Source organism: Dipodomys merriami, unplaced genomic scaffold (genome assembly GCF_024711535.1).
Source record: "Dipodomys merriami isolate MVZ:Mamm:240054 unplaced genomic scaffold, mDipMer1.0.p SCAF_1, whole genome shotgun sequence".
NCBI classification, from domain to species: domain Eukaryota; kingdom Metazoa; phylum Chordata; class Mammalia; order Rodentia; family Heteromyidae; genus Dipodomys; species Dipodomys merriami.
Genome location: NW_027202270.1, coordinates 25,516,262 through 25,539,403, shown reverse-complemented (window position 1 = coordinate 25,539,403; position 23,142 = coordinate 25,516,262). Strand labels below are relative to the sequence as shown.

The 23,142-nt window shown below is 39.6% G+C and overlaps 1 protein-coding gene across 3 annotated transcripts in view; it reads right to left on the bottom strand.

The window, feature by feature from the left end:
- Positions 1–23,142, bottom strand: part of Plekhm3 (pleckstrin homology domain containing M3) — a 176,707-nt gene that overhangs the window by 103,671 nt on the left and 49,894 nt on the right. For all 3 annotated transcript variants that reach the window (XM_070018417.1, XM_070018412.1, XM_070018423.1), the window contains exon 4: positions 3,596–3,741. In XM_070018417.1, coding sequence (XP_069874518.1) covers positions 3,596–3,741 — 146 coding nt within the window. The remainder of the gene's footprint in view (positions 1–3,595; positions 3,742–23,142) is intronic.

Sequence of the window (23,142 nt, the reverse complement as noted above, 5' to 3'; positions counted from 1 at the left end):
AAGGAAGAAGGGAGAAAGGAAAGAAGATGGAAGGAAGGAGGGAGGGAAAGAAAGTAGGGAGAAAGGAAGGAAGGGAAGAAAAAGAAAAGAAGGAAGGGAAGTAGGGAAGAAGGGAGGGTGAAAGGGGAAGAAAGGAAGGAAAAAAAGAAAGGATAGAAAAAGGGAGGAAGGGGGCTGGGAAGGTGGCTCAGTGGTAGAGTGCTTGCCTTGCATGCCTGAGGCCCTGGGTTCGATTCCTCAGTACCACATAAGCAAAAAGAAAAAAGCCGGAAGTGGCGCTGTGGCTCAAGTGGTAGAGTGCTAGCCTTGAGCTGAAGAGCTAAGGGGCAGTGCCCAGGCCCAGAGTTCAGGCCCCACGATCGGACCCCTCCCCCCCCCCAAAAAAAAAGAAAGAAAGAAAAAAGAAAAAGGAAAAGGGAGGAAAGAAGGAAGCGAAGGGAAGGGACAAAAGCCAATTGGGCTCCTCACAATTTTCAACTTTCATTTGACTCTAGATAGATGACAATCCTCTTCCCTACCTGCTTGCTCCTAGGCAATATTGTCACATTGAAAGTAAGTAAGTATCAAACATCTATTAGCAAGAAGGCACAAAAAACAGAGCCTGTTTTTGTATGAAGCACTTGCATAGAAGGGTTACTCAAGCAGATGTCACAGTGTCTTGGCAGAAGTAGAGGCTACTCATCAGGTGACAGAATTATGCTATCTGACTCGTGGCAAGACATGAATCCTAAACCTAGAACACCACTCTAGTGGAGATAGTGATTCTGGGATTTGCCAACTTTTACTACCTTGTGAAATGCTGTATGATATAGCCACCCAAGTCACATCTTGAAGTCTTCTAGGTTGAAACTAAAGTAGAGATATCTATAGGATAACTAAAACTATATACCTGGATTTCCATAGCAAAACCAGAACTGAATGGAAAAGAAAAATTACCAGCATAAACGAAATGAACCCCAAGATAGGGACACAAGAGGTTTTATCTTTGTTGCTGTTCTTTCTAATGTACTTATAATATACTATGTGATTTTTTTTTATTTCTTTGTATGTTTTTCCCCATGGTATAATCCCTGTTGTCACTGTATTTGATTCCAGTGTCCTGCATCTGGTATATACATTTTGGGAGGGGAAGGGAAATAACAAAATGCTGAAATAAGGACACAGGTTGACCCACTGTAACAATGAGATATACAGGACACTACGCTGAAAAAGAACTTTTCAACTTTGATGGGGTGGGGGTGGGGGAATGGTAGGGGAAAAACAAAGGAGGGTTTAACAATATTTGATAGGAAATGGTCTCATTACCTTGCTCATGTAATTGTAACCCCTCTGTACAATATCTTTACAATAAAATATATATATATTAAGAAAAAAATTACAAGTGTATAAATCCCAGCATTTAAAAGCCACAGAGGGAGGGAGATGACCTAATAAAAGGATAAAGTGGGAAAACAAAATCAAAGAACAAATTCTAAGGAGCCCTAAGATTAGAGTTGCAGGCAAAGAATAAAGAATCCAAACAAGTGCTTGAGAAAGTTGAAAGGAGAACAAAGCCAAGATACAAGAATTCAGAGTATATATGATCCAGTAGTCAAATACCATGTTCCACATAAATCTAGTAGAAGCAGCTGCCATGGATCAACCAGATTTGGAAAAATCATAATAGAAAAGAGAAGAGTTGGGACCATGAACACAGGCAGAAGGAAGGAGCCTTCTATGAGAGGAGCAATGTCTCTTCTATGGCTGGAAGGAGAACAGTGAGGATGGGTATGGTTGTACCAAAGTTTGTAGGTGGACTGAAAAAATTATCCCGTTCATCCTAATCATTCTATTTTTCCTGGGAAGTGGAAGGTAAATGGGTATTTAATAACTTCAAGATCACAGGTACTAGCTGAGAGCTGGTAGTTCACGACTGTAATCCTAGCTACTCAGGAGGCTGAGATCTAAGGATAGCAGTTTGAAGCCAGCCCAGGCAGTAAAGTCCATTTAACCACCAGAAATCTTATCTCCAATTAACCACCAGAAATCTGGAAGCGGTGGCTCAAAGTGGTAGGGCACTACAGCTCAGAGACAGTGCTTAGGCCCTGAGTTCAAGCCCTATGACAGAAAGAAAGAGAGGGGATGAAGGGAAGGAAGGAAGGAAGGAAGGAAGGAAGGAAGGAAGGAAGGAAGGAAGGAAGGAAGGAAGGAAGGAAGGAAGGAAGAAAAGATCGATCGATCACAGATGCTGAAGTAAAAGAATCTGATCAAAGTACTGATGTGAATAGAAGAGGATTCCTATACTCTGGCAACAACACATCCACATGCCCACATCTGTACACTGACTTTTCTTTTACTTCCTGCTCCAAGCAGTAGACAACCCCTCCTATTATCTACACAACTCCATCTTCACTGTTTCAACTATATCCACCTAGCAATTCTCCTTTCTCTCCTGGATAGTTAGTCTCAGCATAAAACACATGCTATTGTTTTGTTTTATTTTGTTTTGTTTGTTCACCACTTACAAAAAAAACAAAACTAAGTTGACCCCACTTCTATTGGAGTTACTCCCCACCTCTCTCCTCTTTAGAGTAAAACTTCTCAAAAGAGTGGCCTATCCTTGTCTTTTATTTCTCTCTTCCTATTCTATGTTGAACCCACTCCAATCAGACCTTTGCTCTCACCACTCCATTCAAACTGCTCTCATTAAGGTCACTAATTACCTCCACATTACTAAAGCCAATCGTCAATTCTCAATGCTCATCTTATTTGACCTATCAGCATCTGTCACAATTCGTCTGGCAACACTTTCTTCACAAGGCTTGTCGACAGCCTGGAATCCTTCTACCTTACTGCTCACCCCTTACTGGCCTTTGCTGTTGCTTCTTGTTTCCCTACCCTTTTATGTTGGGGTGCCCCAGCCTATCTTGGGTCTTATTCTTTTCCTCTGTTGATTTGTACTTTAGAGTGACCAAACCTGCTATTTGTACTTGTGTCTCCTCTGTGGGTGTTGGCAGTTGATTTGCAGAAGTATTAGCATATACCTGTGCTTCTCTCTTGCCCCCTTCTTCAATAAACACCAGTCCAAATGAAAGCTGGAGGATGGCTAGACACACTTTTTCTTCTCTGGGTTTCTCCCATGGTTTAAGTTCCAGGGGTTTAGTGTACCTGAAGACTGACCTTCACACCAGAAGGAGTCATACACAACATAGCAAATACATTGGATCACATAAGCCTTTTCCACAGATCATGGTCCTGCTTGTGCATTTATTATTTTCCCATTTTCATCCTTTCATAGATTATGATGTTGGAAATGAGAGCTAATAAAAATAAGAAAGATATCTCTATCAGAATTCTATCTTAGCCCTTACAGTTAATTATCAAGGACTAGAAGTAACAACTGCTAGACATACCTTTTTAAATTAGTAAATTAATAATAACCATAGTTAAGAAGCCTTTAAATTGTTAGCTATAGAAGGACCAGATAAAATCAGGTAGCTTTTATGAGAATACCTAATCAAATTTGTTTCCAATTGTTTCATCATCTCTAAAATCTACCTGACAAGATAAGAGCATCTAAATTGTTATAATGAACGAATACAGTGTTGACACCCACCTTATATTTTGAAGTATCCCAGTTGTGGACTATGCGTGCTGGGATGAGAAAGCTGTCATCTACGTGGCAGCTGCTGCAGTAGTACCACCCACTGTAATTGCACACCTTGGCTTTCCCATTGGAAAGGCCGATGGACCGCTGGCATCCTATGCAAGAAAGAAGAAAGAATCTATGATTGCTATTATACTCTGAGCACCACAGAACAAGGCTGTGCAACTCTCAAGTTTAATGAAAGTCTATAACAGAAAGAATCCACAGAGAACAGATGTACACATATGTTCCTTCTAGCCTTGACAGTCTCCACCCATCACTTCCTGAGGAATTGCTGTTAGTATCACCTATTTGGTACCCTGTTTCTGGTCTCTTCGATTCTATCCCTTCTACAGACAGCTACCAGAGATATGTTTCTCTACAACTTTTTTTCCCTCCATTCTTTCTTTTTTTTTTCCTTTTCTTTCTTTTCTGCTCAGGACGTATTGCACTAGACATTTTGTTGGAAGCTTTTTATATAGGTTCTTTGTTTAATTCACCTAATAACTCTATATCAAGAAAAGAAGACTGGACATTATGGTGCATACATGTAATCCCAGAGGCTGAGACTGGAGGATCTGATGGGTTCAAGCCCAGCCTGGGTATGAAGTGAGATTCTGTCTCAAAACATAAAAATAAATAAATATGTTGTCTGATAGAATGATTCTAAAATCTGATATGTAGTTTTCCTTGGCTCACAAAAATTAATGAAAGAAATTTGGCTTTGGACTGGCCTCATTCCACCCCTCCAACTTCCCTCCCAATACTTTGCAGTAGGACTATAATCTCTAATTCCAGTTAGAGAACTTGCCAGATGAACAGTGTTCATCCCTCCCCCACTTTGCACATTGCAGAGTACATTATTTCTCTGCTCTCCACTTCAGCAACATTTTCCCATTACTCAAGAACACTTACAGCTTGTTGCTGCAAATGACTGCTAATGCTCTTTTCATATTCCAGGCAGTGCATGATTCTGTGAGCTCTGTCCTGACGCAATAAACACTAGACACTATGCTGAAAATGAACTACATAACTTGTGGGTGGGGATGGGAGGGGAAAACTGGAAGAGAGAGAGGAAAAAAAAGAAATGTACTCTTTACCTGACTTATTTAACTACAACCCCTCTGCATATCACTTTTATAACAACAATAAAAGTTGTATGGTTTTTAAAAGAATATACAAAGTCAGGCACCAGTGGTTCATGCCTTTAATCCTAGCTGCTCAGGAAGCTGAGATCTGAGGATCACAGTTCAAACCTAGCCTGGGCAAGAAAGTCTGTGAGACTCTTATCCCCAATAAACTACCACAAATGCCAGGTGGAGCTGTGGCTCAAGTGGTAGAGTGCTAGCCTTGAGCAAAAGGGATAGCACTCAAGCCCTGAATTCAAGTCTCAGGACTGGAAAAAAAAATATATGTATACACACACACACACACACACACACACACTCTCTCTCTCTCTCTCTCTCTCTCTCTCTCTCTCTCTCTCTCTCTCTCTCTCTCTCTCTCTCTCTCTCTCTCTCTCTCTCTCTCTCTATTCTGACCTTTGTAACCTATAACCTTTCATTCTAGAAATCCTTCCATGCAACATTTTTCATGGTTGGGTGCCAGAACTAGATCAATCAAATGTATCTGACACTAGTCATGTTGTAGGCATGAAAGTGGATTTTTCTTTCAACAACAGTAATGAGGATGATGATGTAATGATCATTGCTGTGTCCCACTATCACTAAATAGTGCCCAAATACATTTATTGAACTACTAACCTAAGAAGATACTGATTTGCATGCACTCCATGAATAAAAATATCACAAAACCCAACAGAATTCCATCATAAATAAAAAGGCATTAGTAACCAAGCAGTTTCATAGTGCCTCTTTCACAAAGAAAATTAGATCATGTGTTTTTACATAGAGAAGGTATTAAAAAAATAGTAAGTCGAAGAAGACTAAAACAAGCTGAATTTTACAGAAGAGACGACTCACAAGCCCAGGGGTGTGAATGTGTGCCCACCTATTCCATCACCCGCTGGACCAGTGATGTTGCACTTTTAGGGGCTTTGCTATTCAGCAACATTATAAACTTCTCAGATATATTTTTTATCCTCAGCTCTTACAAAGTTTACACACAAGAGACCATAATGTTTAAGTTGAAAGAGTGATAAACTATTATTTGGTGCATAGATACAGACCTACAGACATTTCAATTTCCCATAGCTATTCCATATTTGATTTTTTTTAACCTGATCACCTGTTTCTTGTGGCAGCCAACTTTCATCACTATCCCTGTTAAACTCTTAAGCATGTGCTCATGTATGAACTGGAAATTGTGCTCAGTGGAAGCTGACATCTCCTAGATGCTGGGATATTGTTTCCAAAAATGAGTAGTCAGACTGCACAGAATTCAATCCTCTCTAATTGCTTGGACCTTGCAGAAATTCAGGATCATCATTATATTTCAAATTCTTACCATAGAGCACTGAAAAAAAATCTGGATATTTTAGCTTTTTGTTTGTGTCAACTTAAGAAGTAATAAACATCAGTAAGCATTTGCTGGATATTTAATTCATATATTTGTAAGTACTACTTAGCTTATCCATCTGTAACTTCAATGTCTGTAATAATTTTGTGCAACTAAATCAACATTAAAATATCTGCATATACATTTTAAGAAACCATATAGCCTAAACATGTTTATGTTGGCTGGGTACACCTGCCCAAAGCTAGGGATTCAACCACATGAGCTCATGAAGTAAGTTAAACAGTCTCATGATTTTGTACAGATCTCTGGGCTCATAAAAGAGAAGAATAAGAGACTGTGGATGAAATTCATTCAGATTTTAGTTTAGGCAAACACAGTAGAAAAAAAATATGTAAAACTAGCTAAAACAATAGAATGGAAGAAAGACAGCCTCTTCAGTAAATGGTGCTGGCAAAATTGGTTAACTACATGTAGAAAACTAAAGCTAGATCCTTATATATCACCCTGCACCAGAATCAACTCCAAATGGATCAAAGACCTTGAACTCAAAGCAGACACTCTGAAAACATTACAGGATGGAATAGGAGAAACCCTAGGTCTCCTTGGCTCAGGTCGAAATTTTCTGAATAGAGACCCGGAAGCACAACAAATCAAAGAAAGGTTGGACAAATGGGATTGCATAAGATTGCAGAGCTTCTGCAGGGCAAATGACATAGCTGGCAAGATCAATAGAAAGCCCACCGATTGGGAGAAGATCTTTACTAGCCATACAACGGACAAGGGTCTCATATCTAAAATATACTTGGAACTCAAAAAATTAAACCACCCAACAACAAATCCTCAAAGAAACAACTGCCCAATAAGTAAGTGGGCGAAAGACTTAAAGAGAAGCTTCTCTGAAGAAGAAAGAAGGATGGCCAATAGACACATGAAGAAATGTTCAACATCCCTAGCCATAAAAGAAATGCAAATCAAAACAACATTGAGATATCACCTCACTCCAGTTAGAACAGCAAAAATCAAGAACTCTAACAACAACAGATGCTGGAGGGGATGTGGACAGAAAGGAACCTTACTTCATTGTTGGTGGGAATGTAAACTTGTTCAACCACTTTGGAAAGCAGTATGGAGGTTCCTCAAAAGACTTCACATAGATCTCCCCTATGATCCAGCAATCCCACTTTTGGGCATTTACCCAAATGTTTACAAACAAGACCACACTAAAGCTACCAGCACAACTATGTTTATTGCAGCATTATTTACCATAGCTAAGATATGGAACCAACCCAGATGCCCCTCAGTAGATGAATGGATCAAGAAAATGTGGTATATATACACAATGGAATTCTATGCCTCCATCAGAAAGAATGACATTGCCCCATTTGTTAGGAAATGGAAAGGTTTGGAAAAAATTATATTAAGTGAAGTAAGCCAGGCCCAAAGAAGCATAGGTCCCATGGTTTCCCTTATTTGCAATATCTAGTATAGGTATGAGTCAAGCGGAAAAGGTCAGATAATGTGATATTAGGAAAATGAACCCTTAAATATGTATTTTAATGTTTTCGTTTCTTTCATGCATGTGTTTCTAACGCATTTATAAGATTATTTCTTTGTTGCTTTGTATGTCCCTCCCCCACAGTGTAACCCCCGCTTTCACTATATTTGATGTCAGTATAACATGTGGAGGAGATGGGGACAAACACGTCGTTTAAGGATTCAGGTGGACCTGTTGCAACAATGACAAGTACAAAATGTCATGTCAAAACCAGCTTTACAATGTCGGTGTGGGGGGGGAGGGGGGTATAATTGGGTGGGGGGAGGGGGGTAAAATTGGGTGGGGGGAGGGGGGAGGCGGGGAAGGGAAGTGAAGGGTAAACAAAGGAGGAGGCTGCAATGCTTGGTAAGAAATGTATGCATTATCCTGCCCATGTAATTGTAGCCCCTCTGTACAGTATGTTCTCAAATAAAATAAAATACAATTAAAAAAAAAAAGATTAAACAATGCTTGATAGGAATGTACTCATTACCTAACTGTAACCCCTTTGTACTGTATATTTACAATAAAAATATATATTAAAAAAATATGTAAAACTATGTCTAGTAGCTAGGTAACTTAACAATCATACTGTACTGAAACTATGCTGTCCAACCTTCAGTGCTGAAATCATCCAGACGTAGCTTTGAACCTATACGCACTCTAAGAGCTACTTTGAACATGTGATATACCAACAGTCTGAGTCCTACAGCCAGGAAACCTAAACCTGCTATTACTACCCAGGGCACACTATATGCCTGAGCCAAAATAAAAGGATTAGCTTTAATTGGTGGGTTTCCAAATTCACTGAGCATCAGAATGTAAAATGTGAATCCTTCCTAAGATAAGTTTGGTAGAGTAGGGATAGAGAACAGGAATTCACATTTCTTCTCCTTCTCCTTTCCTCCTTCTCTTCTTTCTTCTTCTCCTCCTCCTCCTTCTCCTTCTCCCCTTCCTTCTCCTCTTCTCCCCCTCCCTCTTCCCCCTTCTTCCCCCCCTTCCTTCTTCTTCTTTCTCTCCTTTTTTTTTTGGTAGTCACAGGACTTGAACTCAGGGCCTGACACTGTCCTTGGGCATTTCTGCTCAAGACTAGCATACTACCACTTTGAGCCACAGCTCCACTCCCGGTTTTCAGGTGGTTAATTAGAGGTTAGAGTCTCTCAGACTTTCCTGCCCAGAGTGACTTTGAACTTCGATCCTCAGATTTCAGCCTCCTGAGTAGCTAGGATTACAGGCGTGAGCCACCAGCACCCAGCTAAGAATTCACATTTCTAATGAGCATCATTTACCAGGGCCCCACTGGGAGGTCTGATGGATAAGGTTTCTCTAAGCTCTAAAAGCCTGACTCAGTTCAACCAAAGTATAAATGACTGCAGACTGCAGTCAAAGAAAAGCTCTTGATTCATCACATAGTTTACTTTCTAGGCTTTGAACAAAAACAATTCAAGTTTTTAGTCAGTTTCTAAAAACTGGCTGTGTAGACCTGGGATTATCTTACCAGTATTTTCGCAGAGCGTTCTTACCTCCATTGGAAAGTATCCTATTCAACTTAGAAATACTTAAAATGTACACCCTGAAATCCAATGTATTTGTCTTTGAAAAAGCATAAGATGGTTGGGAAAGAAGATTAGATGCTAGTGGTCTGATGAAGATTCATTTATTTTAAGAAGTATCTGTTCTTGCAATTAACTGCAACATTTCCTTCAGTGTCATACTAGCAAATCATGGTCTAAGAATGTCAGACACAATTCTTCTTTAAGATTCACAATCTGGGATTTTACTTTATCAGTTAGGCTCTCAGCAGGGAAAAAAATGTGTTTTCTTAATAATGACTGTTAAAAAGTACATTTTTTGAAGGGTGCCAAAACTGGACTCTTAAGCAAGACATTATGGAAAGAAAAATAGAGCTACAGAGTAGAGACAAAAAATAATTAATTGAAATAACTAATTAGGGCTTATTTACACATATTTTTATGTACTTTCAAACAGATTTTTCAACAGTGTTTCTAAGTTAAAGGGCATTAGGAGAAAGAAACACTCCACATGTTAGATCAAAGCAAATACATTCTTCCCAGTCTCTTTTTGAAACTTTTCAGTGTATTCAATTCATAAGAACAAAAAACTATCTCACAAGAGAACCCACTGGCCTTTTTTTTTTTTATTGCTTCTCACCCCACTTCAAACCTTTAATGAACACATGCTCTGAAGAGCTTAGCTTCTCCTCTGATATACTTCTGGGAACAAATGTCACCATTTAACTGAAATCTTATTTGCGGCATGTACAGTTTATTTCCCAAATGGTCTTTCACTAAGATACCCAAAAGAATCTGTTGCTGGGATTGAAGCAGAAATCCTGGCATGATTCTCCACACAAGCACAATCTTTCTTCTGACAAGTGCACCTAGTTAGCTAGTTTGGCTGCAGTGTGTTGTTATTGAGGCTGAGATTTTGAACAGGAGCCAACCGCCATCTCTCCACTTCTTGGCCACCAACTCCAGTCACCTCCCCTGACCAGTGGAAGCAGCCCATGAACATCAGAGGGAGGTGAGGTAATAAGGACTTAGGCTGGGCCCAGGTGAAGCTCTTGTACCCAGGAAAGCATGCATATACTACTTTTTAAGTGCCATCACTTAAAAAGTGCCATCAGCTACCATACTCTTTCCATCTTTAAAAGTAAGCTTTTATCTAATTTAGCAAAGCAAAGCCAGTGCTTTGTATATAGAACAACAGGCACAAATAAACACAAAGAAGAGTAGGAAAAGAGTGAGATAACACATTTTTCTTTGCTCTGTAAAAGTAAAAAAGGAAAATCCTAGCCAGGCATGGTGTGCATGCTTGTAATCCCAACACTCAGGAGGATCAACATAGTGAGATCTTTTCTAGAAAGAAAAATAAGAGTGAAAAAAAAGAAAGAGAGGGAGGGAGGGAAGGAAGAAAGGAGGGAGGAAAGGAAGCAAGGAAGGAGGGAGGGAAGGAGGGAAGGAAGGAAGGAAGGAAGGAAGGAAGGAAGGAAGGAAGGAAGGAAGGAGGGAGGGAGGGAGGGAGGGAAGGAAGAAAGACAAGAAAGGAAGAAAACAAGTAAGGAAGGAAAAAAGAAAGAAGGGGAAGGAAAAAAGGAAGGGGAGGAAAAAAGAATAGAACGAGTGGGCAGAGGAAGAGAGGGAGGGAAGGAGAGAAGGAAGGAGGGAGACAAAAAGAGTAAAAAGCAAGTTAGGAAAAAGAGAGGGTGGAAGTGAAGAGAAGGAAATGGAAGGGAAAGAAGGAAGGAAAGGAAAAAAGGAGGGGGAAGGAGTAAAGAGAGGAAAGGAAGAAAGAAAGGAGGGAAGGGAGAGAGGGAGAGAGAAAAGAATGACAAGAATAGGAGGGGAAAACTAATTTAGCTTCCCTAGCTTACTGTCTCGTATCCCATTGCCTCATTAAATGTAGCTAATATGTATCTGAATATATACTTTCTAAAATAAAGCATTACATTTGATTTAATTGAAAATTCTGTTTATCCAGAAAACTAGGTAGTTTTGTTGTTTGTTTTGGTTTTTTTGTTATTGTAGGTTGTGGAGCCTAAACTCTGGGCCTGGGCACTGTCCCTCAACTCTTCAGCTCAAGGCTAGTGCTCTACTACTTGAGCCACAGCACCACTTCTGGCTTTTTCTGCTTATGTGGTACGGAGGGCATCAGCACCCAGGGCCTCGAGCATGCAAGGCAAGCACTGTACTACTGAGCCACTTTCCCAGTCTGTAGGTAGTATTGGAACAAAGGATCACTTGACATAAAGCATTAGTGGTGTGTGTGTGCGTGCGTGCGTGCGTGCGTGTTCGTGTGTGTGTGTGTGTGTGTGTGTGTGTGTGTGTGTGTGTGTGTGTGTGTAAAATGGGGTTTGAACTCAGGGCCTTGCCCTTACTACCACTTGAATTATCTGTGGACCCACAACAATTTTTTCAATGCAGCTTTGATGTCTATTAAAGGAAGTGGAAGGAAAATTAACTGGGGCCCAGATGTACACACTCCACAGCTGGAAGGTACTGAGCTGACTTGTAAGAGACCGCTCATTCGTGTGTGATCTCAGTTAACAAGATGGAAATGAGGCTGGGGGATTCTCTTAACTATAGTTCGAAGCTATCCCAGTCAGGAAAGTCCATGAGACTCTTATCTCCAACCAACCACCAGAAAACTAGAAGGAGCATTGTGGATCGAAGTGGTAGAGTGCTAGCCTTGGGACAGTGCCTGGGCCCTGAGTTCAAGCCCCACGACTGACAAAAAAAAAAAAAAAAATCAACTGTGTACCATCTGTAATTGCTAAGATGAAGAATATGGCATATACTGATAGACCTTTTGTTGAAATTACACAGAGCTAACTTTATATTTCAACAATTCAGACTTTTTTCCTTAAGGTATAAGGTCCCTTGTTAGCAAGTTTTCTGCCCAGAGGATGAAAACATCCTAGTTAGGAGAGAACACACATGCCCAGATCCAATCTTGAGAGGAACTCACTCCCTGGCTAGCTTGAAAGCCCTACGGAAATTCACTTGTGTTCAGAAAAGAATTCATTTTGGATGGGCCTCATTTTATGTTCACCTACAAATTTTATAGCAGTGAGAGATTACATATGGGAAGTTGTCACTCCCCACTGGCTGAAACTTTGACTCATAAAGCTCGGCTGCACAGTCTAAGGGCTGACACACAATCAAACGCATAAATCATACTCGGAAGGAAAACTGTTCCTACTGTGATGACACACATTTAGGTTAACTTGAGCTGGCACTTGTAGAATGGACTGCAGCTGCTGCTGGCACAACTAGGCCCTTATGAATGCAACAGAAATAAATAACTTCTCTGGGACAAAATGGATGTATCTTTCAACATAGCAATGTGGCAAAATTTATGTTGTGAAGGATTAGCTCAGTGCCCAGATGCAGTGAAAGTTCAATGCCCATCCTACTGGAGAGACAGATGCCATCTCTGGAGCAAAAATCATGTGTTGTTTGATGTTACTAGCAGGACTGAAGCAAACCAGGCAGATTGTGGTTGGAAAAATTCAGTCTGAATACTAATTGGCTTAATCATACAAGCTGTTAGGTGGGGTTTTTGTTTTGTCAGTGAATATCTCAATAGCTAAGTTAGCGTGGACTTGTTGGGTCTAGATTATTTTAATAGTGCTAAGGGTATAATAGTTAACTAAGCGCTGAAGTGAAAATCACATGTCAGGTAATTACTGCTGCTCAAAAATAGACATTTGCTAAATTCTACAATGTTTGTCTAATCTCGTGGAATGTTACTATTAAGATTATAAATTGTGTGAGCTAAATTAATAAATACCAAGTAGATTCCAACTCGTGTTGAGAAGTGTCACGATTTATTGGTCTTGCAGGTAAGCCATGATTGAGAACCTAAAGTCAATATTTAGCCAAAATTTATCTTGAAAGGCAATAAATCTTGATTTTTGCTAAGGCAAGTAAGTAAATATGTGCACCACTCTCCAGATTCTGACTGCTTTTCCGTCAATTAAATTTGTACCCTGAGTAGTAAATGCAATGTTCTGTGACAGATTTTCACTGCCAATGATATGATTTGAGTTGTTCAGTTATTTTTGTTTTCTTAATAAGATACTTCAGTAAGTTTATGCACTGAACAATGAAATATTTTAAATACAGCTTCTAATATATTTAATCAATCTAAATGCAGTATATTTGCTATCCCTGTTTTTCTCTTAACAGCTCATAACTAGTTCTTTTCCCAAAGACTTTCAGATAATGGTGATCAATTTAAAAACTGAAATTACCAACAGTTAATAGATAAATACAGAGTACTTGCTACCTGCCTTGCACTCTTACAAGCACCTTACATAAGTATATGTAGGTATATGTAAGTATATGTGTCCATTTAATTTTCATATCAATTATATGAAGTAGGTATGAATCCCACTGTCAGATGAAGAAACTGAGGCAGAGAAATAAAAGCAATTTTGTCCAAAGTGGCACATTAGGGAAAAGGCCTAACAGAAGTGGCTGGTATGGTATTTATTATGAAGGTGAATTTCCATGTAGCTATCTTTGTGGAAGGTTGTTTTTTTTTTTTTTTTTTAATCATCTCCTTGTGGATGGTAAAATGAAAAGGACAAAAAATCTGAAATAATTTATACAAACATACATAATACATAATTCAGCTAATTGGTGAACTTAGGCTAGAATCTAGTAAGTCTGGCATTCCCTCTGAATATCCTTAGTGATAGGGGCACGAGTACAAATCCATGAGATTGAAAGCAAGCAGAAGATAATAAAAGATGAGCAAAGGAGGAAGAAATCATAACCAATCATGGAGATGGAGGGAGGCTGTGCAGACATAGGGACAATTGAGCTAGACCTTAAACAAAAAGAGATTTTAGAAGAACAAAAGTCAAGAAAGGCTCAAAGCAGAAAAATGAGAGTATGTTTGGAAAAAAAAAACATAACTATTCTAATTGTCTGAGGCTTACTGTATGTAAGCAGAGAAGTGGTGGGAAAAGATCTTGGAGTAATAAAGCAAAACTAAACCCCGAAACTGCTAAATGGTTAGAGTAAGATAGAGGAACCATGGCAATCTCAGCTTAGAAAGGATTAATTAGTAAGAAAAAAACTGGGAGAGGAGAGACCCGATTGATAAGTTATGACAACAATCTGAGTTGATTAGGCAGTAAGCTGGGGAACAGGAAGCAGGGTCAGGAGAAGCTCAGTGTCAACATGCAAGCTATTTGCAAGTACCTAATGTGAGAGTATTAAAAAGGGGACTGTCAAAGATGCCCATGATATTGTGAGCCTATAGCCATTCATCATGTGAGCTCTGTGAGTCAAAGGGAAAAGCAAATAGGAATAAATGCTGCTTGCTTGTGGTTTTAAGAAGAAAAAAAAAAGGAGAAAAATGTGAGCTACCAGGTCAACTAATGCCTTAAATCTCAGCTGATTCAAGAATATTAATTACCCTTTATTAAATCAGATATGGCTGATATATCTGGTATGGGATGATGGCTGTTTCAGGTCCTGTTTCTATAACCTACTATTTTCACCTCAATCTAGCATGAAGATGCTGCAGTCTTATGTATAAAAGATCACATGGTATGAAATCATCAACATATATTAATATTTTACAAAGAAGGGAGGGAAAGCTGAGTAAAGAAAGAAGTGGAAGTAAGAAGCTTTGTTTCTTGATATCCCAGTGATATTTAACCAAGGCATATTTGTCCCAACAGGAAACACTGAGGTGACTGCAGATACTCTGAGTTGTCTCAAAAGGGAGGATGGGGAATGCTATTAGCACCTAGTGGACAAAGACCAGGGATACTGCTAACCATCCACAACCAAAAGTTATCTGGTCCCAAATGTTTAAAAGCACTGTTGAAAACCCCTGTGACAGGGGTAAAACGAAATCCACAGACTAACCCTATTAATCACTCTCTGCCAGTGTGGCTGTCTCATGATGAGGGGGAAGAAAAACCTTTTCACCAGCTCTACTTTCTTAATGGAATAAAATGATTCATGCTGCTCCGTTAGTTTAAAGAAGTGCCATGAAAGACAGACCCTGTCCACACAGCACTGCTATCTTCTAGACAACCTGCTGGCAGCACCAGCTCCAAGCTTGGAGCTCTTTTCTTCCCAAATTAATCCTCTTGGTGAAATCACTTGCCCACCAAGAACTCTTACATGAAAAACAAGTGCAGAAACAAAAGGGCTCGGCTACGCTGATTGCTTCTGACATAAAAGCTGCTGGCAATGGGAATAATGCTCCTTCTATCTGTTCTATCTTAAGTATGGGGGTACCAGGTCTCCTTCTATGTTTCCCTACATCCCAGACAGAGAAGGGAGGTCAACCTCACTCCCCTTGCAAAAAGGCAAATGCTAGGATGTGCTACTGGCAACTTGCAGCTGACAGCTTTGGGGAACCTTATTGGGGGTCTTAGTAAGGAAACTGTCTTTTGGGAATGTTCCTCTGAAACTAGTACTGAGCTCAATTAGAGGCTAAGACAAAAAGGAAAATTAGGAACACTAATGCTGCTGCAATTTAAACAGTTTTATTTTGTTCATCACGGATTGTCTGATATTGAATTTGTTTTTGTTTCTCTCTCTCTCTCTCTCTCTCTCTCTCTCTCTCTCTCTCTCTCTCTCTCTCTCTCTCTCTCTCTCTCTCTCTCTCGTGGGCTGGGGTATTGAACTTAGGGTCTGAGTGCTGCCCCTGAGGTTCCCCATCTCTTCCCTCTCCCCACCCCTTCCAGGGCTAGCACTCTACCACTTGAGCCACAGCTCCATTTCCTTCAATTTGATTTTTTTTTTCCGTTGTGGGGCTTGAACTCTGGGCCTGGGCTCTGTCCCTCAGCTCTTCAGCTCAAGATTAGTGCTCTACCACTTGAGCCAGCGCCACTTCTGGCTTTTTCTGCTTATGTGGTGCTGAGGAATCGAACCCAGGGCCTCTTGCATGTGAGGCAAGCACTCTACCACTGAGACACCTTCCCAGCCCCTTCAATTTGATTTTTAAGATACTTAGAGCACAAAAGTTCAGAAACAGTGCCCAGGCACTGAGTTCAAGCTCAAGGACCAGGATTTGGGTTTGGGGGTGGGGGGGGTTGTTGTTGTTGTTCCTCTTAATTCTGTGTCTGAAACAAGTGCCTTGTTCATCTTATCCTAGACCCCAACCTTGGTCTACATACTGCTGTCTTACAGATAATCCAGTTGATGCTACAATTACATCCTTTCTTCTCTGATTTTCTCAGGTACTTAACATTACAGAAAAACATCATTTGACTCCCCTCTATGATTCTTCAGTTACATCTCTACTATGATTGCTTGGAAACGCCAACAACCTCCCATTGGCTTAAAAGTTGTGATTTTCTTTTTGTTTTACCTAGAAGACAACCTGTCTCTCATCACTGTTTCTGGGAGTTGTGTTTTCTTCTGGCTTGGATTTAGAACTCTCTTCTTACATTCCAGCCAGTCACTAGATTACAACTGTGTCCCACTGGGGTCCCCTCTGACTTCTCTTTCCTATCACTAGCCATTCTTAACACCTCTCCTCTTTCCTTGTATTTTACAAATGTCTTGTCCCTTTGAAATGTACAGTATCTTTAAAACACAATCTTTCCTCTTCTTTGCTAAAACCTTTGAAAAAATCCTGGCAGCATCTCTTAAGAGTAATGTCTACTTGAGCTATTTTAGTAATGACAACAATTTGATAAAATTAAAGTCGTGAGAGTGAGTCCAAGCAGTACTAGGAACAGTCAAAGTGAAAAAGATTACTTTCATCAGCTTCCTGTAAATCTACACTTGAATTTCATTTTCATCCCAGACCACATTCTTTATGTCCTGTGAGATCTAGAGACTGCCTTGGATTACTTTTTTCCTTTATTCTTTTGTCTTATGCCTTCTAAGTTTTTTTTTTTTTCAATCTCTAAAAACATCTGTTTGTGACCATATCTGAGGCTAATCTTTAAACTAAATATTTGGTATTTGAACACAGGCTGCTTGCATCAGGTTATTTACATATGGTAGGTCAGACACACAAAAAAGCCTGTGAGGAGGAACTATTCTTCTATAGTCTTCACATTGCCATTTGAAAGAATTTTCCTATAGATAATATTCCTCAGTTCTCTCCCCATCTCTCCCCAGCCTTCTTCACAGATGGAGAAATGAGGTATCTAACTGCTGAGTTTAGAAGGACCTAGGCCTTCTCAGCTTGGCCTCAGGAAGAACAGTCTGCTATACTGAAAGGAATTACCTTTGTCATACTAGCTATGGTCAGGTGATTAATTTAGGGGCATATTATATATAATATTGTATTATATAATAAAGAACATGATCTCTCAGCAACATATATGATATTTTCATCTCTGCCTTCTTATTCCCTGAGAGATGAAAGAAGAAATAATAATATTTATTAATCCTGTAATACTATTTAAAGATGACAGCTCAGCCAGCCAGCCATCAATAATAGTAATGGGTAAGAAAGAGAGAGGTATTCAAACATGCCTGGTAGCTGGTGAAGATAACCGAGAGATAAGGATCAAGTTGGACAGTCAGGCTCAAGTGGCATCTTCAGGCATCTTTTATTCAAGTTAAAACTCGTCTTCCTAACAGGGGATGAGAAACATTTCCCAAAGGTGTCAGACCACAAAAGATCACTCTTTAAGTGATCACTTGGGGAACCCTCCCCAAACTTTCTGGGTAAAGAGAGCAATGATGTACAATACCGCTGAATTAAGATACATCTGCCTGCCACTTCAGGTTCAGGCAATGTTTTATAACATCTGAACTGCACATCGCCAAGGCAGTTTAATCTTCCTTCAAGATACAGTGATGAAGATGCTGACCCGCAAGACTAGAAAGGCTGGCTTGAGGTTGTATAATAAATCAGTAGCAGTGCTTCAAACACAAGAGCAGTTCTTGTGCTTCTAATTTATGATTATCCCACTGAGTCTGGATGCCTCCTGGCTGGCTACCCCATCATGTGTGTTCTAGGAAGAACATCTTTTCTGATGAAGATATAGAAAAGGACAAAGACTTTCAAACTATTCCTCCAAATAGGAGGCACAAGCCTCATAATTTGAAAGGGTAGTGATTTTCAACAACGCTTTTTAGTTTTAGCTTTATGACTTACCTACTTTTTTCCCCCCCAATACTACGATTCAGGGTCTCATGCTTGATAGGTGTTACTAAAGCCATGCCCCAGCCCTTTTTTGGTGTTATTCTTCAGGTATGAGCTTGCATTTTTTGCCAGGGAACAGCCTCGAACTACAATCGTCTTAGCTACGGCTTGCCCCATAGCTGAGATGACACATGCACGCTGTCACACTCAGCTTACCTGCTGAGATGGGGTCTTGCCACCTTTTTTTGCCTGGGCTGGCTCAAATCACAATCCCCTCAACCACTGCTTCCTGAGTAGCTGTGATTAAAGGTGATTTATTTACCTTATATATAAAAAAAGATACAACCTTTGGTATATACCTATCTAAAATGTGACGTTCCGTCTTATTGGAAAAAAAGATCCACATCAAGCCCACATCTTAGGTTTTGGAATCCTAGTTCCCTCTTGAAGTGGTAGATAGTATACATGAGATTTTTTTTCAGCTAAAGTAATACATAATTAAATGCACTGGATATTTATGTACACCAATAAGAACATATCCTATCTATTTTGAAGCAAGATTTGAGGGTAGGATCTGGATTGGAGTGGGGGATTACAAAGTCACTGGTTGCCGACCCCCCTCCCTGAGCTGAGTAGGAGAGTTTCAGTAGGATGGACAGCACAGAGCTGGCCCATTTCTCCTCTGCTTCTGAAGATGCTTGGTCCCAGGGCACCCAGGAAGATACCACCAGAAACCTCTCTCCCCAGGTTAGTCATTGTTGGACTCTGCAACCCGGAAGCTGACTGGAAATGAGGGAATAGGTAAATGAGTTGAATCCTCCTCACTTTTTAAAAGGTAGCCACATACATCATTCATCCCCTTTTAGCCAGGTGCTATTTTGTCTGAAGAAATGGTCCATTTGATGTCCTGTGTATAATAACTGGTCTAGTCATTGCTTTCTAGCTTATGGTAAGCAACTTCTAAACCCCTTGGAATTTCCTGAGATGGTATAAATGTCTTTGTTATTCATGAGTCCTTTAGATCATACCTGCATTTATGTTAATGGTGACGTTCAGTGGGCCACTCAATTGCTCTAGGATGAAGTAGTGACCAGGCAGAACATAATGGGGGGGCTGAAGATTAAGCTTGATTAAATGGTCAATGAGTCAATCGATCACACTACATAATGGAATTCCAATAAAAATTCTGGACACTGAAACTCAGAGGAGCTTCCTTGTGATGAACTCAGCCATGTGATGAGAAGATGATGTCCTCTGTCTCCAGGAGAACAAACAGAAACTGCATTTGGGGCCCTCTTACTCGTTGTCCTTCAGATTCTTTTTGGCTGTTCCTGATTTGTATTCTTTACAATAGAACTTTAATTGTAAGGATAATGTTTTCCTGTGTTCTGTGAGTTGTTGTAGCAAATTATCAAAATTATCAAACAGGAGGGGGTTGTAGGAATCCTTGAATTTGTAGCCAGAGTGACTGTAAATCTGCAGCTAGGATCTGAAGTGGGCACAATCTTGTGAAGAGCTATGTCCAGGGCTATGCTAACTTAGGGACAGAACTGAGCTGCAGAACATCAATTGTGGTTGAGATAGAATATATGCCCTTATGTCAAATAAACTTTGATAATGCAGTTCCTAAGAGTAAGAATGCTAAAGTCCCTTGAGAGAAAGTATTATGGTCAAGTGAATCTGGAAATGTTGTATACTTAGTCCTCACATTAACATCATTAAGGCTCTAAATGTTATGTAGTCAAAAGTTGAAAAAAAATCCCAGGAACCTCAAAGATCGTAACAGGTTTACCAAAATTAAGTTTTGGGACCCTACATCAATTAATGATTTTAAATAATCTCAACAATTGAGTAGAGGTTATGTTAATTTTATCTGCAGCTGCTTCCAACCTAAGTGCTTAGAAAAGAGGTTGAAAAAAAAATTCAATAGGGGAATGGAGAGGAAGCAGTCAAGACCAAAGGAAATCAGAATTGTTCACTATTCACCTACTAGGTCGAGAGCTAGGAAGATGGCAATGTACAGAGCTAACACAAACCATATCATATAACAGTGGCAGTCAAACAAAAGACACATATATGTAGTAAATAATTACACAAATGACATACGATTTCAATTACAACCAGCATTAGAGGAAGGGATAAAGAAGAGATTTAATAGGTCCTAAGTTGATCTGAGGAGTTAAAGAAAGCTGTTCTTGAGAAAGCAGAATCTAAGCAGTGACCTGAAGGAGGCTGGAGTAGTGGTGGGCGCATCAGTGCCCCAGGGACAGGCAGCTGCACGTGGGATGGCTCTGAGGTGGGGGAAGTAAGCAGGAGATGTATTTTAGGCACAGACTGAAGAAACCAGTGTGACTGGAACTTGGTGTGTGTGGGGGTGGGGGGTGGGGAGTAGCAAAAGGACAAGCATTGGAAACCGATCAGCAAAGCAGGGTTCTGTAAGGGTGCTGGGCAAAGAAGTGAGATGCCATGGAAACTTGTAAAAAAAGAGGATTACTGGGGTCAATATGGATTATAACAAAATCCCATCCACTGCGCTGTGATATTGGGAAAGGTCAGAATGAAAGCAGGAAGGCTGGTTAGTAGGCCATGTGTTTATCTAGATGAAAGATGACCTAGCTGGTTGAAAAAGATGAGGGAGGGAAAGGCTGCCTCAAACTCTAAGTATGTTTACCACATATAAGATAAAACTTCAGCACAATATTAGAATGTATTAAACAGGAACTAAGAATGTATGTAAAAGATGTGGATTACCCCCTTGCTTTCTTTATTTCACCAGTAAGTAGAACCCTAGTCAAATATCATTGAAATTTCTAAAATGTAAGGAACACATGAAAAGAGCAGAGTAATACCTCAATGGTTAAAATGTTTAACATATATGTTAAGCATTGGTTAAATGTTTAAAGGGAATGGTTAAATGTTTAAAGAAATGGTTAAAGAGAATGAGCTTATATAACCTAGTGAAGTATGACTTGATTCATCTATTAAGAACAATCTGGGGCTGGGATGTAGCTCAGTGGCAAAGCGCTTGCCTAGCAAGTGCAACGTCCTGGGTTCGATCCCCAGTACCAAAAAAGAAAAGACAAAAAAAAGAACAATCTGTAGGTTATGCCAGTATCTTCTCAAACATGGTATGTACTCAAATTAACTGTAAACCTTGTTATGAGAATCTCAGATTCTGGCTTCAATGAGTTATGGGAAGAGTCCAACCATCACTCTTTATGTCACACTCATGCTTGTGATATAAGTAGTACTTAAACCATTTCCATGATCCCAGGGTAGACACACTGGTGTGCAAAATAGTGAGATGCAAAGGCATAGGTCCACAAGGGTAGAAGAGGGTGGAGTCATGGAAAACATTCCATTCTACCTGGAATATTAGAGTGGAGGTAGTCAAGAAAATATTGGACAGCTAGGTGCCGGTGGCTCATGCCTGTAATCCTAGCTACTCAGGAGACTGAGATCTGAGGATCGCAGTTCAAAACCAGCCCAGGCAGGAAAGTCTGTGAGACTCTTATCTCCAATAAACCACCAGAAAACCAGAAGTAGTGCTGTGGCTCAAATGGTAGAATGCTTGCCTTGAGCTAAAGAGCCCAGGTCCAGAGTTCAAGCCCTACAACCGACAAAAGAAAGAAAAAGAAAAGAAAGGAAAGGAAAATATTGGGCGAATGTCTTTACAAGTGTAAAGGATTTCTCATACCCAGAAGTCTTCAACAAATACAATACAGACTATATCTAGAACCCTAACCAATGTATTCATACACTGACTGTTATTCCCGAGTTCAAGGTTCACTGCTTTGTAAGCCTGTTCCATTTTTCATCTGGTACAAGGGGAGTTTTGTGTTCCTTGTTTTTTTATTAGTGTGATTTAGTTAAAGCATTTTAGCAATAACATATTTCAAGTATAAAGACTATAAGCAGTCATATTTCCAACCATAAAATTAACTTTTATGTTACATACCTCAATTTCTAGGACTGCATGTGGCCTGTGTTTACTCAATGAACAACTAAATGAAAATATTAATGAAAAAAGCAATTTCTGAATTGTTAATTTCCTTGAGAGGTATTTTAAAATAGCAAGTTTTTCATTTAAATATATTCCACTCAGGTTTTAGAACAATGCATTTTAGAAAGCTTCTCAAGTAGTTCTTTCTCTTAGGGTCCATGAAAAACTTAGTTTTCAAGGAACTTAGCTAGAAATTAAGGAGGACCTTGACCAACCCCACGTCTCCATCCTAAAACCACACCCAGTCCAATTTATCTCCCAGTGAACGGTCAGTAAATAGAAACTTTTAACTCCATGTGGAGTCCAATAGTATATTAACATTTTCTTTAGAAGTTGAGCCAGAAATGAACATGTGATGAGAACAATGTTAACCAAAAAAGAAGCTACAAAAGGGAGAACTTTCCAGACCAAAGTATAGCAACAAAGACTGAGAGAAATGAACGGCTTAAAAAAAGAGAGCACAGCTATGGCCTATGAAGTGGAGGAAGGTCTATCAAAAGACCCATATCTTCTGAAATTCAAAATGATTTTATTCTTCTGAAACATATCAAAGGGGAACATGTGACTTCTATGATGAGAATCCAGGAATAAATCAAAAAGGCAAATTTATATCCTATAAAATCAAACAGCCTCCTTATATAAAGTGATCAAATCTCTTTGAATTTTAGGATGTGAAATAGTTTAAATACAAATTATATAACATTCTTCTTCTGTAGATTTATATTACTATTGCAGTATATAGTCATATTCTTCTTGTACATTTATTTTTATTTAAAATTATTTCCAGGATCTAGAAACTTAAGACTGCGAACAGAATAAAAAGTAATTTATACAGTGACAGACATCAGAGTCAGGGAAAGAATTTCCAACTCCTGTCTTCTTAGTCAATTGATATTTCTA